This window comes from Leguminivora glycinivorella, chromosome 27 (genome assembly GCF_023078275.1).
Source record: "Leguminivora glycinivorella isolate SPB_JAAS2020 chromosome 27, LegGlyc_1.1, whole genome shotgun sequence".
In the NCBI taxonomy this organism is placed as follows: Eukaryota; Metazoa; Arthropoda; class Insecta; order Lepidoptera; family Tortricidae; genus Leguminivora; species Leguminivora glycinivorella.
Genome location: NC_062997.1, coordinates 5,190,660 through 5,207,038, shown reverse-complemented (window position 1 = coordinate 5,207,038; position 16,379 = coordinate 5,190,660). Strand labels below are relative to the sequence as shown.

The 16,379-nt window shown below is 41.8% G+C and overlaps 1 protein-coding gene across 1 annotated transcript in view; it reads left to right on the top strand.

The window, feature by feature from the left end:
• LOC125240213 (acetyl-CoA carboxylase) overlaps positions 1–16,379 on the top strand; it is a 143,427-nt gene that overhangs the window by 51,928 nt on the left and 75,120 nt on the right. The window contains exons 18-26 of the mRNA XM_048148036.1: positions 5,134–5,239; positions 7,949–8,086; positions 8,722–8,828; positions 10,018–10,154; positions 10,966–11,052; positions 11,472–11,554; positions 13,863–13,972; positions 14,463–14,591; positions 15,470–15,652. Of these exons, the coding sequence (XP_048003993.1) occupies positions 5,134–5,239; positions 7,949–8,086; positions 8,722–8,828; positions 10,018–10,154; positions 10,966–11,052; positions 11,472–11,554; positions 13,863–13,972; positions 14,463–14,591; positions 15,470–15,652 (1,080 nt within the window). The remainder of the gene's footprint in view (positions 1–5,133; positions 5,240–7,948; positions 8,087–8,721; positions 8,829–10,017; positions 10,155–10,965; positions 11,053–11,471; positions 11,555–13,862; positions 13,973–14,462; positions 14,592–15,469; positions 15,653–16,379) is intronic.

Sequence of the window (16,379 nt, the reverse complement as noted above, 5' to 3'; positions counted from 1 at the left end):
TTGAGCTGGAATCTGAAGTTCACTAAGGCGAAGCAGGTTTATTTTTCCCAATTTGTTTATTAGAGGCTCGGCGAATAAGTTAATCTCTCGAATGGACAGGGGGCGCCACAAGCCTCCGGGAAATCGTCGTGTACTTGGAACCCCCGCGGCCAGATTGCCGATCGGTTTTGGTGTCCGCCCGGTAAACAGACGCACGCTCAGGATGCAGGACGCTGGCTCGAATTCAGATCTGGACATTCTGAAAGGGATTTTTTTTTTAATTCCGCAAACCTTTACGATGTCTTTGACCTACACAATGAGCGATGTACAGGAATCACAGGGTCTTCTCGCGAGGCGCCTCTCCGATTAGATAGCTCGCGAACATCGTCAGGACACCCTCGCAGCAGTGCGGCTCCTCGTCCGGTTATTGACGTCTTACCTCGTTCAACTATGGGTCTCCAAACCACGTTAGGACGTAGCATCTTAAGAATTTATCTGTTCTCACTTCGGCGACGGAGGAGTCCTTGGTCAAAATAGAGTGTAAATACAGTCGTACTTCACGGGAACTGGAAAGAGAAGAGTGGATACCATAGTGTACGGGATGTCAGCTGATAGCGGCGCCCGGCGTCACATTGGAGGGTAGTATCAGCCTGGTCAGCAACAGAGTCTGCAACGATACCGTAGCAGACGGAGCCTGGATAGTCGTGGTCGTGGCACCATTGTAGGGGAAGACAGTGTTCGCGGTGAGCGTGACATCTTAGGCGCGACGGGCGTTATCAGCGTGGCGGCTAGCAGCACCAAGGGCCCACATCAGCAATCTTACCAGCTTGTCACTGCAGCAGACGCTGTTATGTTCGGCGGTGAGATTGAGACGGCCGTCGTCAGCTCGAAAGGCGTCTCGATGCCCTGTCGCGTCGCGCAGTATCGTGCTCGGTGGCCCTCTCGAGGTCGCCGCCGTCAGCGCGGGAGGCACCGGCGCCAGCGTGGCAGTCAGCTACATCGGTGAACAGCATCAACAGAGTTCGCGGCGTCGTCACGGCAAACGCGGCAGGAAAATTAGCGACGCCTTCGCGGCAGCCGCAGTATTGCGCTCGGTGGCGCGATGAAGGTCGCCGCGTCTGCAATCTTACCTAGTGCGATCGAGGCGACATCAAGGCGCCAGCATGAGCGTGTCGGCCGACGACACCGGTGGAAAACTTCAAGTAGCTTGCGGCGTTGTCACGGCAGACGCAGCAGAAGGATTGCGACGCCTGTGCAGCGGTTAACAGTATTACGCTCCGCGTCACCACTGAGGCGCCAGCATAAGCGTGGCGGCCAGCAATACTGGTGGACAGCTTCGGCAGGGTCGCGTCTCGCGTCGTTGTCACGGCATATGAACGCTCTACATCACCATCGAGGCGCCAGCATAAGCGTGGCGGCCAGCGATACTGGTGGACAGCTTCAGCAGGATCGCGGCGTTGTCACGGCAGATGAGCTCGCTGCATCACCATCGAGGCGCCAGCATAAGCGTGGCGGCCAGCGATACTGGTGGACAGCTACAGCAGGTGGACAGTCAGCAGGATCGCGGCGTTGTCACGGCAGACGAACGCTCTGCATCACCATCGAGGCGCCAGCATAAGCGTGGCAGCCAGCGATATTGGTGGACAGCTTCAGCAGGCTCGCGGCGTTGTCAAGGCAGACGCACGCTCTGCATCACCATCGAGGCGCCAGCATAAGCGTGGCGGCCAGCGATATTGGTGGACAGCTTCAGCAGGCTCGCGGCGTTGTCAAGGCAGACGCACGCTCTGCATCACCATCGAGGCGCCAGCATAAGCGTGGCGGCCAGCGATACTGGTGGACAGCTTCAGCAGGATCGCGGCGTTGTCACGGCAGACGAACGCTCTGCATCACCATCGAGGCGCCAGCATAAGCGTGGCGGCCAGCGATATTGGTGGACAGCTTCAGCAGGATCGCGGCGTTGTCAAGGCAGACGAACGCTCTGCATCACCATCGAGGCGCCAGCATAAGCGTGGCGGCCAGCGATACTGGTGGACAGCTTCAGCAGGATCGTGTGGCGGGGGCAGAAGGTGGCCGCGCTGGTAGCCTGCGTATTGACGACTGATCACTAACGGCACGGCGCTCGCGTCGGGGCAGCAGCAGACATACTTACAGCGTCGCACGCGACGCCTATGCGGCGGCCACAACGTTGTTCGGCGGCACCGCAGAGATGGCCATCGTTAACGAGGAGGCAACTTCTACGCAACCTCGGCGGCGCCGACGCGGCGGACAACACTGCCGCGGTCAGCGGCGCTATCGCAGCGCTACAGTAAGTTTCGGCGCCGACACGTGGCTTGGGGCCTCCGCACCGAATCGGAAACCGAACATATTCTTTCTAAAATAATATGAATCTGCTCACCCATTCGTCGGAGAAATTCAAACCTCCTTGAAGCGCGGTATTCCTCCACCGCGCCCGCCGCCGCCGCCGCCGCCGCCGCCCGCAGGTCGTAGCACGCGGTCGCGAAGCACGTGGTCCCCGGAGCACGTGGTCCCCGGCGGAGCAACTTACCTACGTTACCGCTTATATTCTCGCGCGAAACTTTTAATACGCGGATAACACTTCCTACTTTAGTCTCGGAAATGCGAATAGTTTAAAAAGAAAACTGATTAACGGTAACGATTTTTGCAGCATGGAACTTTCTTACAAAAAAGTGGGTAGAATCATAAAGCACCGCTCGTTCATTTCTATAGTGAGAACCCCGAAAGACGAATAATGATCGCTAGCGAGGCATAATATATCTCATTATTCAAGACGAACGAGCGCAAATTAAAAGGGAAGAAAGAATTGACGGATGAAATTGAAAAATTTCATAATTCCGAAACGTTATAAGCCACTTTTTAAATAAAAACACGAATAACTCTGGTTTGACCAGAAATAACAAGGAAATAGAAACTAAAAGATTAATTTCGAGACACCATGCTGTAAAAATGTTCGAACGGAATACGCGACAACCGGTCACTTCGGCGTTCGACGAAACAAAGAGGGTGGCTGGTGGCGAGTCGGGGCGCGGGGGCCTTGTGTTGCAGGTGGGGAAAAACGGGACTACCAACATCGCGGCGGTGAGACGCCGGAGCGACTTACAACGAACGATGGCGCCATCTATCGGTCCGATGCGACGTCTACGACGTACTCTCTCTATAAAGACCTCGGATATACAAACGGCACAAATAATAATAAATGACGACTTATATACTACTAAAACTTATATATATTACTAAATGTTGGTATCAAAATAGGATCAATTAAAATTTGCTGACGTGGCTATGTACAAAGTTGCCGGAAACTGCTCATTAATCGTTTGATAGAAAATGGCGGGCATGTGGATAAGGGACAGCCTTATTGTGAAATTGAGGTGAGTGAATGTGAGAAACACAAAGTGCGAGCGAGTAAGATAGCTGGACATGTGCTTCGACTTCAACTGGTCTCGTTCCTTCCGCGCGGCAGTGGCGCCACGGCGAGACATTGCAACATGCTATGGTTCGCGCCGTACTGCCGATCGGAGAATAGGCTAAAAAAAACTAATTTGTCCGTCAGTTAGATTATCAAAGAACTTTAGACACCTATTTTTTATTTTTTCTCGTAAACGAAAAATTACGACGGTACAGTGCGTTGAAGTTTCGCGTGACGTCACGTCTAGGTACAATTTTAAAACTTAATAGTCGTTTTTTAAAGGGACTTCTGGGAGTTTAGGTCCCTTCCTGTGGGAAAATTCTTGAGTTTAGTAAACACGTGATTATTGAATTTAGTAATCTTAACGGAGAAGACGAGGAAGATACTCAAAAGAAATCCTGGCGACTCATCATCATCATCCTCTTTGCGTTACCCTGGCATTACCGGTCTGGCTCAGTCAGTAGTGACTCTGTCTTCTAAGCCGCGGTCCTGGGTTCGAATCCCGGTAAGGGCAGTTATTTGTGCGATAAGCACAGATATTTGTTCCTGAGTCATGGATGATTTCTATGTATATATGTATGTATTTATCTATTTAAATATGTATATCATCGCTTAGCACCCATAGTACAAGCTTTGCTTAGTTTGGGGCTAAGTTGATCTGTGACAAGGTGTCCCCAATATTTATTTATTTTTATTTATTTATTTGCCACGGCTCATGTGACCCTGGGGTCCGCTTTGACATCTAATCCCAAGTTTTTTCGTAGGCACTAGTTTTTACGAAAGCGACTGCCATCTGACCTTCCAACCCGAAGGGTAACTAGGCCTTATTGGGATTAGTCCGGTTTCCTCACAATGTTTTCCTTCAACGAAAAGCGACTGGCAAATATCAAATGACATTTCGCACATAAATTCCGAAAAACTCATTGGTACGAGCCGGGGATCGAACCCGCGACCTCCGGATTGAAAGTCGCACGCGCTTACCGCTAGGCCACCAGCGCTTCCTTGTATGTCTACCAAAGAGGATCGAGTATTATAGAGAGTTACTGTCAAAGTAAAATGTGTAATCACAGTGCATAGACTGCCATCTCTCGACACAAGTTTAAAACTTTTGAACCTCAGTTTTGACAATTTGGCCCATATTGTTAGCTTGATATGTTTTAAAATGTCAAATATTAATATTAGCGCCATCTAGCCGAGCGTTCCCCAAAGGTGTAACGCCATCTAGGTCACCGTACCTTTTTCTCTAGGGCTTTGGGGTACGTTTTTTACTTAGACTTTATCCGTCTATACGGAGTTACATATGTCTTTGTCGCTGGGCCACCAGCGCTTCCATGTATGTCTACTATTATCTTGAATTTATACACGTTAAACTTTCGTGAAACATATTCAAATAATTAATTTAAATACGGTTGTACTCACGTTATTATATCGCTATTGCTGCGACATGTTTCGGGCCAATTCGGAGGCCCCTCTTCAGGCATATAGGAGTTCACGCGACGGCTAAACTCCGCAGACTAAATGCGCGCAGCGGGCGGAGCGGCGGGCGGCGCGGTTAGTCTGCGGAGTTTAGCCGTCGCGTGAACTCCTATATGCCTGAAGAGGGGCCTCCGAATTGGCCCGAAACATGTCGCAGCAATAGCGATATAATAACGTGAGTACAACCGTATTTAAATTAATTATCTTGAATTTACTTATTCTGGATAATGATGTGAATTGTTTGTCACCAGGTGATGAAAATGGTGATGACCCTCGCGGCACCCGAAGCCGGCAAGATCACGTGGAATCTTAGACCTGGTGCCGTCTTGGAGATGGGATCTCTCATAGGAACTCTTGGTAAGGGAAGGCGGAACAAACATACAAACAAGCACAATCTCTTTAGGGTGAGAGCATATCGATACCTCTGGGTTCAATTGGCGTAAAGGACATTTTGGCGAAAATGAGTTATATATACAGTTTTGTTCAGAATTTCAAGCGCTATCGATCTGTGTAGTTAAAATTTCGATATCTCTTAAAAAGTTGCCTTTACGACCAAGATTTTCTACTATGGACTTGCAAAAATAGCTTTTCTGAAGGGGCGTAAATATCAAGTCATTAATTATAAATTATTATTTGTGTCGTAAAGGAAATCTACAAATAAAAATATAGTCGTAAGTCACCTTGAAATATATTGTTGCCCTTTAAGCCCTTACTTTTTAAGGATCACTTTCTATAGTAGTGTGGTAAAGTTGGGCGTAAAGGACAAGTTTTTTTGTTCTTCGTCCTTTACGACCAGCACTAAAAATATTTAATCCGCAACTGTAATCGATATCTTTGGGTTCAATTGTCGTAAAGGACATATAATGCAGGTTTCCAAGAGAAAGATAAACCCACTTTTTTGTTTTATTGACCTATATTTGTGACGTGTATAAGAAAAATATGCAGATTACGAGTATCTTTAACCTAGTGTAGCAACCGTAGTGATAAACTAAACGATTTAGAAGATAGATGGTTGTAAAGGACACGTCAAAATGCTATAACGTCCTTTACACCCATGATTTGATAGGGTCGTAAATGACAGTCTTAGATGATTTTTATACAAAGTCGGGGCGTAATTGTAACCGAAATGGTACTACAAATGTTGTGCTAAGTTTACAATTAAAAACTGGAAAAATGTATCAATACGTACTTAATATGGCATAGAATAGCTACATTAGTTTATTGCAGTGTATTATTTATCTAAGCTATCTTAGCAACAAAAAAGAACAAGACTATTTTATATCCAGTTTTGTAATAAAGAAACAATATTTGCTTAAAAATGACGTTTATTGTTTGGAAAACCTCATTTGTTTACTTTGGCAACAAATTCAAAGTTATTTTTTTAGTATTCGCCGCTGTCTGAATAGTCAGTAGGTTACGCATTCAGCCAATAATTCTAGCAGGGAAACGCTTTCGTAGTATTATTATACCGCGACGAGATGTAGGTAATAAAAAAAAACACTATGGTAATCAGGGTACGTACCCAAATGCACAAACGTTCACGATAATATCTATTTCGTAGCTATTAAATATATCTTTATCGCTCTTGCGTATTGCACCAGACTGCATTTTTGTCGGCGTCTGGCGTCGACGATTGCCATTCAGCTACGCCGGCAGTAAACTTTAACAGTAGATTATACTAACATTTAGTGCGACAATAACAGGTGCGTTTCGCTAGCGAATGAGCGTTAGCGTTTGGTGACTTGGCTATGTACCCAGGTACTTAAAGCATTGACTATAATATTTCTAGGATTGAACTCATAATTAAGATTATTCTTATTTAACAGGGTTTAGACTAAATAACAATCTTCTGTTTTAAAATTATCAAAAATATGAATCAACATAGTAGGTAGTCTTGACTACAGTTACTATTATTTATTAGTTGGTCACAGTTTGTATACGCGTCCTAACTTGCGTTTATAAATAGGTACTTAACTCTTTAGTCATTCTTAGAACTTCTTTCTACTTTAGACTTAAAATTACTGTCGTATTAATATAGTCTACTGTTCACAGTTGCTGATTAAAGTTTACGTGATTACCATTAGTGTTTTATATTTACTTAAACTACGAAAGCGTTTCCCTGCTAGAATTAAATACTGAATGCGTAACTTATTGAGACAGCGGCGAGTACTAAAATAATAACTTTCCAAAATAGTAGATAGTTTTGAAGCAAATGTTGTTTCTTTATTGCAAAACTGGATATAAAATAGTCTTGTTCTTTGTCTTTTCTAAATATTTAGATAAATATACACTGTAACACTATTGTGGCTATTCTATGCCATATTAACTACGTTTTGATACATTTTTCAAGTTTCTCAATTGTAAACTAAGCTAAAAACAGTTGCCATTTGTACCATTCTGGTTACATTTACGCCCCGAATTTGTATAAAAATCATCTAAGACCGTCACTTACGACCCTATCAACTCTAATTGTTCAAAAAAATCGTGGGTGTAAAGGACGTTCATAGCATTTTGACGTGTCCTTTACAACCATCTAACTTCTAAACCGTTTAGATTATCACTACGGTTGCTACACTAGGTTAAGGATACTAAAAATCTACATATTTTTCTATATACGTCACAAATATAGGTCAAAAAACAAAAAAGATATAATCATTTTTCTAAAAAAAAAGTTGTTTTTTGCTTCTCCTGAAAACCTGCATTTTGTCCTTTACGCCAATTGAACCCAAAGGTATCGATATATATTTGACGACCGGTCTGGCGCAGTCGGTAGTCACCCTGCCTGCTACGCTATGGTCCCGGGTTCGAATCCCGGTAAGGGCATTTATTTGTGTGATCACAGATATTTCTTCCTGAGTCATGGATGTTTTCTATGTATATAAGTATGCATTTATCTATTTAAGTATGTATATCGTCGCTTAGCACCCATAGTACAAGCTATATGCTTAGTTTGGGGCTAAGTATATCTGTGTAAGGTGTCCCCAATATTTATTTATTTTTTATTATATGGTCCTTGGCCTAAATCCTTGTATTTTCTATAATTTCTGTATAATCCTATTTTTTCAGATCTGGACGACCCATCCCTAGTTACCACGGCAACGCCGTACAAGGGACAGTTCATACACGAAGAGAACCCCCATCTTTCTGAGAAGCTTAGCCAACAACACAACAAGTACAGGGCTATACTCGAGAATATACTCGCTGGTACGTATTTGAATGTGATAAAATTAAACTTACCCCCTTATTCATTTTTTTTATACCACGTCGGTGGGAGACAGGTATACGGCCCGTCTGATGGAAAGCGCTCACCGTAACCTATGGACGCCTGCAACTCAAGGGGTGTCACGCTTGTACACTCCTTTTTTGAAGAACCCCATACTGTAGTTCATCGGGAATACCTAGACAGGGAGCTCATTCCACAGCCGGAGCGTTCGTGGGAGGAAATTCATAAACGTACTCTAAAGTGTAACAGTTACTGGTAAACCAATAAAAAAAAAAAGTTATCGAGTAGATAAAATTTTTTTGTCCCTTTCCGACGTATTGGTGTGATAGAAAGGGACAAACAAACTTTATCGGCTTGATAACTTTAGTGTACGTTTATGAATAGGGGGGTAATAATATAAGAGTAGATTTTTAGTCAATAATATAGACTAAAACTTTTTTTAAAGCTACAAAGCCAATTCTGAAAGCTACAAGTAACAAATTACGAGTGGTAGTCGCTGTCTTGTGTAACTTTCAGCCTGTTCAGTGTTCACCCTTGATATGATAGTTGCTGGGATGACTAAACTGGAGTAAAGAATTATTAACACCAAAATGTGACCAAAAAAATATTTACTCAGGTTACTGTTTGCCGGAGCCATACAACACGCCCCGCTCGCGTGAAATTGTTGAGAAGTTCATGCAGAGTTTGCGAGACCCGTCGCTGCCACTGCAAGAGCTACAGGAGGTAAAATATATATGAAAACTTGATTTTGTAATCCAGATTATAAATATAGTCGCCATCACTCTGACGTCTTTACAATTGAGATGTGTTCCGATATTTCACACCCTGTTTTTATTGAATTCCGTTAACTTTAAGGGAAGGTTCTTTAGATCAAATACAATTAATTTCTCTAAGAAACAAGCGGCTTAACTCTTACGGTTATCGAATTATTAAAAAAAAAATAGTTACTAGACATGTGTGTGGCATCCCTTACCACTTCCTACTGTGATTTTTTTTGACATGTGCCGTCAAATAAAAAAAAACTTGACAATGACTTTAATGTTGTGATTAAGGTCCTCTCACACTAATTAATTCATTTATTATGTATGGAAAGGAAAAAATATTTTTTTTTTCGAATTTAACAAAATGCGATATACAGGATGGTTCCTGATGATGAACCTAACTGCGTGTCGAATTTAACGGGAAACAAAAAAAACACGGTGTATTTGATGGTGACTATACAGTCTAATTAGCGACCTCAGTAGTTAAGTATGTTGTAAGATTACATTGAGGCACTTTGTTCAGTTCTTTCTGATTGATGGATGCGTAATAATCAGCGCTCGAAAAGGCTAAGCCAAGTCCCTTATAATATGAAGTAACATGTCAAAAACTGAAATAGCTCATAATGTCCGGCCTCTGGTAATCATGCATATCAGTAGACTTTGAGACTGAGGAGACTAGTTACATTTTGGTGCCGTGACCAGGATCACTGAAATAATTACTGAGTAATTATTGTGAAATTAGTGTTTATACAACTTAACATATATTTTCTCTTGTTCAATTTAAGCATATGCCACTGACGACTGGTCTGGCCTAGCGCGTAGTGACATTGCCTGCTAAGCCGCGGTCCCGGGTTCGAATCCCGGTAAAGACATTTATTTGTGTGATGTGATAAGCACACATATTATGTTCCTGAGTCATGGATATTTTCTATAAAAGTATGTATTTGTCAATATAAGTAAGCCATTTTTACACGACTGCCCCAAAAAAAGTGAATTGTTTTCAGCGTTCATGTTTGTAAGTATGTATGTATATTGTATGTATGTGAGATTCTTTGTTCCACCATAACTTCTGAATTCCTTAACCGATTTAAATGAATGATGTATCATCGGAATCCTTATCTAAATGTTTAACTCTATACTGTCACAAACAGGTGCTATCCTCAGCGTCGGGCCGTATTCCCCTCGCTGTAGAGAAGAAGGTCCGCAAACTGATGTCGCTATACGAAAGGAACATCACCAGTGTGCTGGCGCAGTTCCCGAGCCAACAGATCGCTAGTGTTATCGACCAGTAAGTATACTCTGCCAAACACTCTTTGTCAGTAGAAGAAGGCACGTTTTTGCACGGTCGGTTTCCATCCTTACCTTGATATTCCGCGAATTCGCACGAAGTGCTTTGCTTCTTCTTATGTGCACTGCCAAGGAGTGGAATTATTTGCCGGCAGCTATATTTCCGAGCTCATATAACCCGGCAATCTTCAAATCAAGGGTGAACAGGCATCTTCTGGGCGAGCTCACTCCATCGTAGGCCACCTCTTTGCCTTTGGCTAGTCTGTGGCCAAGAGTAAGCCCATTTATAGTAAAAAAAGACTCATGACTAGTAAGGAACATCACCAGTGCGGAGTCGCAGTTCCCGAGCCAACGGACAGCTAGTGTTATCGACCAGTAAGTATACTCTGCCGAACATACTGTGTCAGTAGAAGACGTCGCGGTTATGCTAGTAAAACTGGCTAGCCATATTCCCTTGTTCCTCATAGATAACCATGTTTGATAACTGGTTTTGTATGAGGAAAAATAATTCTTCTCAGCTAACTGGGTTATGAAATAGGATTTTTTATTATTCGTAGAAAACCATTATTTTTCGCAGTTTTCTACGGAGAATATTTTTTCTTCTTTGCTTACCCGGTTATGAAATGGGATTGACCCCATGGACCCCATGAAGTGGGGGTTATCTACGAGGAACAAGGGGCCAAACTATATTATGATATTTATGATTGTTCGCATATTCGTGGCATTATTATTGATTTAAACTCATATTATCATTTTTATTAATAAAAAATAAATAAAAAAAAAACAAAACTTAATCGCGTTCTTTGTTACAGCCACGCCGCTTCGCTGCCGAAACGTGCAGACCGAGATGTGTTCTTCATGAGCACTCAAGCTTTAGTTCTTTTGGTCCAGAGATATAGGTAAGAACATTTATTTATTACGTAATTTGTTTTATGTTTAAGTATTAACATTTTTACAAGCTTGTATTCAACTTGCCTTGTTAGTATGTTAGTGTGCGTCAAAACGTAGAAGCTAAATTTGACCCACTTCCCGGTTTCCGATTGAGCTGAAATTTTGCACACATATGTAAATCACTCGACAATGCAATATTATGGTATCATGGAGCTGATCTGATGATGGAACAGAAAGGTGGTCATAGGAACTCTGTCATGAAACGTCGTATCCCCTTCGAGTAAGGGGTTTTTAGAAACGTCTCGGAGAGCAGTAGATGACTGTTGAAAGAAAGGTACAGTCGGCGATAAAAGCTTGTGCCAAAAATGTTTTTTTTTTTTGCAAAAAACTTATTTTTTTACAATATTAACACTTGCAATTTTTACAGGAATGGCATTCGAGGCAGAATGAAGGCGGCCGTCTACGATTTGCTGAAGCAATATTATCAAGTCGAAAGCAACTTCCAACTGGGTAAGTCTAGCAATTCTTTAAGACCTAGGATCTAGGTCTAGATCTAGGTCAGCTGTTATGTTTAGATCTAGAATTCTTGTTTTTGATTGAATATTAATTCTGAATTTTGCTAAGTGACCATTAAGAATTGAAATACAAGTTTTTGTTCTTTAAGAAACTCGCAAAGCAAGATCTGAAAAATTTCGTAATTTTTAGTAATTTCACAATGACTTAATGACTAGTTTCAGTCCGCTATTGCTTGCTTAGGACAAGAACACTTAGTCTATTTTCGCAAAGAGAAAATCAATCACCAGGCTAAAGTGTGGCCAAGGTGACTTGGAAACAATTTTCAAGCCCTGGGTCAAACAGATTTTAATGTATGGGTAATTGGTTATATTATATCTCTCCTGTGGACATTACGAAAGTTAAGAAAATCTAGTGCTAATTTTTAGAAGACATTCTAATGACGGGAAACATTTTTTTAGTTCTTGACACTCAAATACGAAAAACGGCATACGAATGTACAGAGTGTTTAAAAATATTTTAAGCGATTTTTTTTTTTGGATCGAAACATGTCGAACCCTATATCGACTTAATACGTGAGTAACCCGCTTAAAATATTTTTAAATATGTATGAGTCTCACGGGAGTTTTATAGTCAAAAATGTACCAGAGTCATTAACTTTTATAATATTGTCCACAGAAGTGACGTTTTTACTAAATCTTTTTGACCCAACAATGGAAAAGGGTTAAGTGAACGTCATAGTTGCATCGAAGATTGACGTTATAATAACATTTGCACACGGGGCTATTAAAATCGCTGCCAACCATGCCTTCGACTCTAGTTATCCCTTTTTTTAACCGACTTCAAAAAACCGGCCAAGAGCGTGTCGGGCCACGCTCAGTGTAGGGTTCCGTAGTTTTCCGTATTTTTCTCAAAAACTACTGAACCTATCAAGTTCAAAACAATTTTCCTACAAAGTCTTTATAAAGTTCTACTTTTGTGATTTTTTTCATATTTTTTAAACATATGGTTCAAAAGTTAGAGGGGGGGGGACGCACTTTTTTTTCCTTTAGGAGCGATTATTTCCGAAAATATTAATATTATCAAAAAACGATCTTAGTAAACCCTTATTCATTTTTAAATACCTATCCAACAATATATCACACGTTGGGGTTGGAATGAAAAAAAAATATCAGCCTCCACTTTACATGTAGGGGGGGGGTACCCTAATAAAACATTTTTTTCAATTTTTTATTTTTGCACTTTGTTGGCGTGATTGATATACATATTGGTACCAAATTTCAGCTTTCTAGTGCTTACGGTTACTGAGATTATCCGCGGACGGACGGACGGACGGACGGACGGACGGACGGACGGACGGACGGACGGACGGACAGACAGACATGGCGAAACTATAAGGGTTCCTAGTTGACTACGGAACCCTAAAAAGGAGGAGGTTCTCAATTCGTCGGGATCTTTTTAGGGTTCCGTAGTTAACTAGTCCTAGTTAACTACGGAACCCTAAAAAGATCCCGACGAATTGAGAACCTCCTCCTTTTTAGGGTTCCGTAGTCAACTAGGAACCCTTATAGTTTCGCCATGTCTGTCTGTCCGTCCGTCCGTCCGTCCGTCCGTCCGCGGATAATCTCAGTAACCGTTAGCACTAGAAAGCTGAAATTTGGTACCAATATGTATATCAATCACGCCAACAAAGTGCAAAAATAAAAATGGAAAATAATGTTTTATTAGGTACCCCCCTACATGTAAAGTGGGGGCTGATTTTTTTTCATTCCAACCCCAACGTGTGATCAATTGTTGGATAGGTATTTAAAAATGAATAAGGGTTTACTAAGATCGTTTTTTGATAATATTAATATTTTCGGAAATAATCGCTCCTAAAGGAAAAAAAAGTGCTTCCCTCCCCCTCTAACTTTTGAACCATATGTTTAAAAAATATGAAAAAAATCACAAAAGTAGAACTTTATAAAGAATTTCTAGGAAAATTGTTTTGAACTTGATAGGTTCAGTAGTTTTTGAGAAAAATACGGAAAACTACGGAACCCTACACTGAGCGTGGCCCGACACGCTCTTGGCCGGTTTTTTTATTTTACTTACACTTCACAAATAACATATTACATATATATAAAATTATTTTTAACATATGTTAAAAAGCATCGCTGAACCAAAGAGGTTTGTCTCGATACTCCAATATCTTAAAAAAGGCATGGTAAAATATTTCTTATTTATTAAAAACGTCCTAGGCAAACTTATTCACATATTTATGTAATACCTTAAAAATATAAGATAAAATTGTATTTTGTATCAGGCTCGTACGACAAATGCGTGATGGCTCTCCGCGACAAACACAAGGACGACATGCAAGCCGTCGCCGACATCATATTCTCACACAACCAAGTCGCCAAGAAGAACCTTTTGGTACGTGCATTATACATATTACATCTAAAAATATATACATATAGATGGTAAATAAGTTATCTCTAAAAAGTCACTAAATTGTAATTTCCTATGGGACGACAATTGGCCCCCCTTTACACATTTATATTTTGCTGATCTTTTCTATTGATGAAAATTACAAACCTCTTTAACATCATTTTTAATCTACTACTATAGTTTTGGCAGGGTCGCCATGTATTGTGATATAAAATAGTGTGTGAAAGGGCACAAAACTAAAGTTTATTAAATCTGACTTTGCACTGATGTGCTAATGTCAATCTGGCTAGCAACCATATCAAAGCCTCATTAAATATTATCTTCAACTACTTTGTGTTTGCATAGAGCTCAAATGAACTCTTCAAATTAGTTTGAAGGAATTTTTTTTTTTATTAACTTGCACTTTTTAGCGTTTATTTAAACCAGGATACTTTCATACTTCATAAATACACTAACTATTATATTTACTCATCAGGTGACACTGTTAATCGACCACCTGTGGTCCAACGAGCCCGGTCTGACCGACGAGTTGGCGGCCATTTTGAACGAGCTGACGTCACTGCATCGCGCTGAACACAGCCGAGTCGCGCTCAGGGCCAGACAAGTGAGTAACTTTTTATTTTGCATCACTCTCGCAAAGTAAATAAATAAATAATAAATAAATAAATATTGGGGACATCTTATACATATCAACTTAGCCCCAAACTAAGCAAAGCTTATACTATGGGTGCTAAGCGACGATATACATACTTATATACATAGAAAACATCCATGACTCAGGAACAAATATCTGTGCTCATCACACAAATAAATGTTCAATTGCATGCAGGTGGAGCGGAAGTTATTGAAAACCCTTTCTTCCACTGGAGTTTTGAAATTTCAAGTAAAGTTATGGCAAACTCAAGTCTTCAAATCGCGGCAAGTCGTCGCGATTCAACTCACTCCCGTTTGCAATATTCAACATTGCACAATGTAGTATTTAAAATTTCAAATTTATTGCACACAAAAGGAGCAAAAGGGCGGACTTAATGCCTCATATCAATCTCTACCCGTCGGACTAATTTCAATAAGGTCTAGTTTCCCTTCGATATGAAGATTCGATGGCAGTCGCTTTCGTAAAACTAGTGCCTTTTTTTTATATAATACGTCGGTGGCAAACAAGCGTACGGCCCGCCTGATGGAAAGCGGTCACCGTGACCTATGGACGCCTGCAACTCAAAGAGTGTCACATGCGCGTTGCCACCCCATTAGAAACTTGTACATTCCTTATTGCTGTGTTAAATACACAGTAAAAAGGACTGTACAAGTTCCAAGGAGGGTTCGGGTTGCCGACGACTCAAAGGACAATAGACGGAATAAGCCTACGCCAAATCTTGCAATTTGTTGTCAAAGAGGACCCCAGGCTCCAAGAGGATGGTCAATCTCTACCCGTCAACAATACGACCAAACAGAAAATCAATTAAAAATGTCACTTCTCCACAGGTACTGATTGCGGCCCATCAGCCGGCCTACGAGCTGCGTCACAACCAGATGGAGTCCATCTTCCTGTCCGCCGTGGACATGTACGGACATGACTTCCACCCTGAGAACCTTCAGAAACTGATCCTCTCCGAGACTTCCATATTCGACATACTGCACGACTTCTTCTACCATACCAACCAAGCAGTGAGTGAACAAATCTTATACATACATAAATATAATCACGTCTATATGCCATAAAGGGGTAGGCAGAGCTCTTGGCAAAAAAGGGTTGAAAGAAATCCAAACTGTGACATTGCAGTGACAGGTTGCCAGCTACGCCACCTGCGCCACAGTTTAACAGTCGACTTCTACGACACCCACGGGAAGAAAGGGGGTGGTGAAATTCTTAACCCGTCACCACACGGGGTCACAATTCTTATACCAGTCGCCTATTTCTCAACAGTGACAGTTTTCGTCTGACAGTGACACTTTGCCGTTCAACAAGGAAATAGACACAGAATTATCATTGTCAAGTGTGTTAATGACACCACATTTCGGAGACTGGTGATATACATCGGACACTGGCGACATACCTCGGACACTAATGGCGACACACATCGGACACTGATAGCGACACACCTCGGACAATGGCGATCAAATTTATGAAAGAAGCGCGTTCCTACGCACACAGTCTAAGCTCGTGTATTCGAATTCGAACGCAATACCCCGAGAAAAGCTTTTGCCTCCGAATGAAATAACTTCATTTAAAACTAGCATTTTCCCGCGGCTTTGCTCGTGTTAGTAAGAGACAAAAAGTAGCCTATGTCACTCTCCATCCCTTCAACTACCTCCACTTAAAAAATCACGTCAATTCGACGCTCCGTTTTGCCGTCAGAGACGGACAAATATACTTAGGAAAATATTGCAAAAA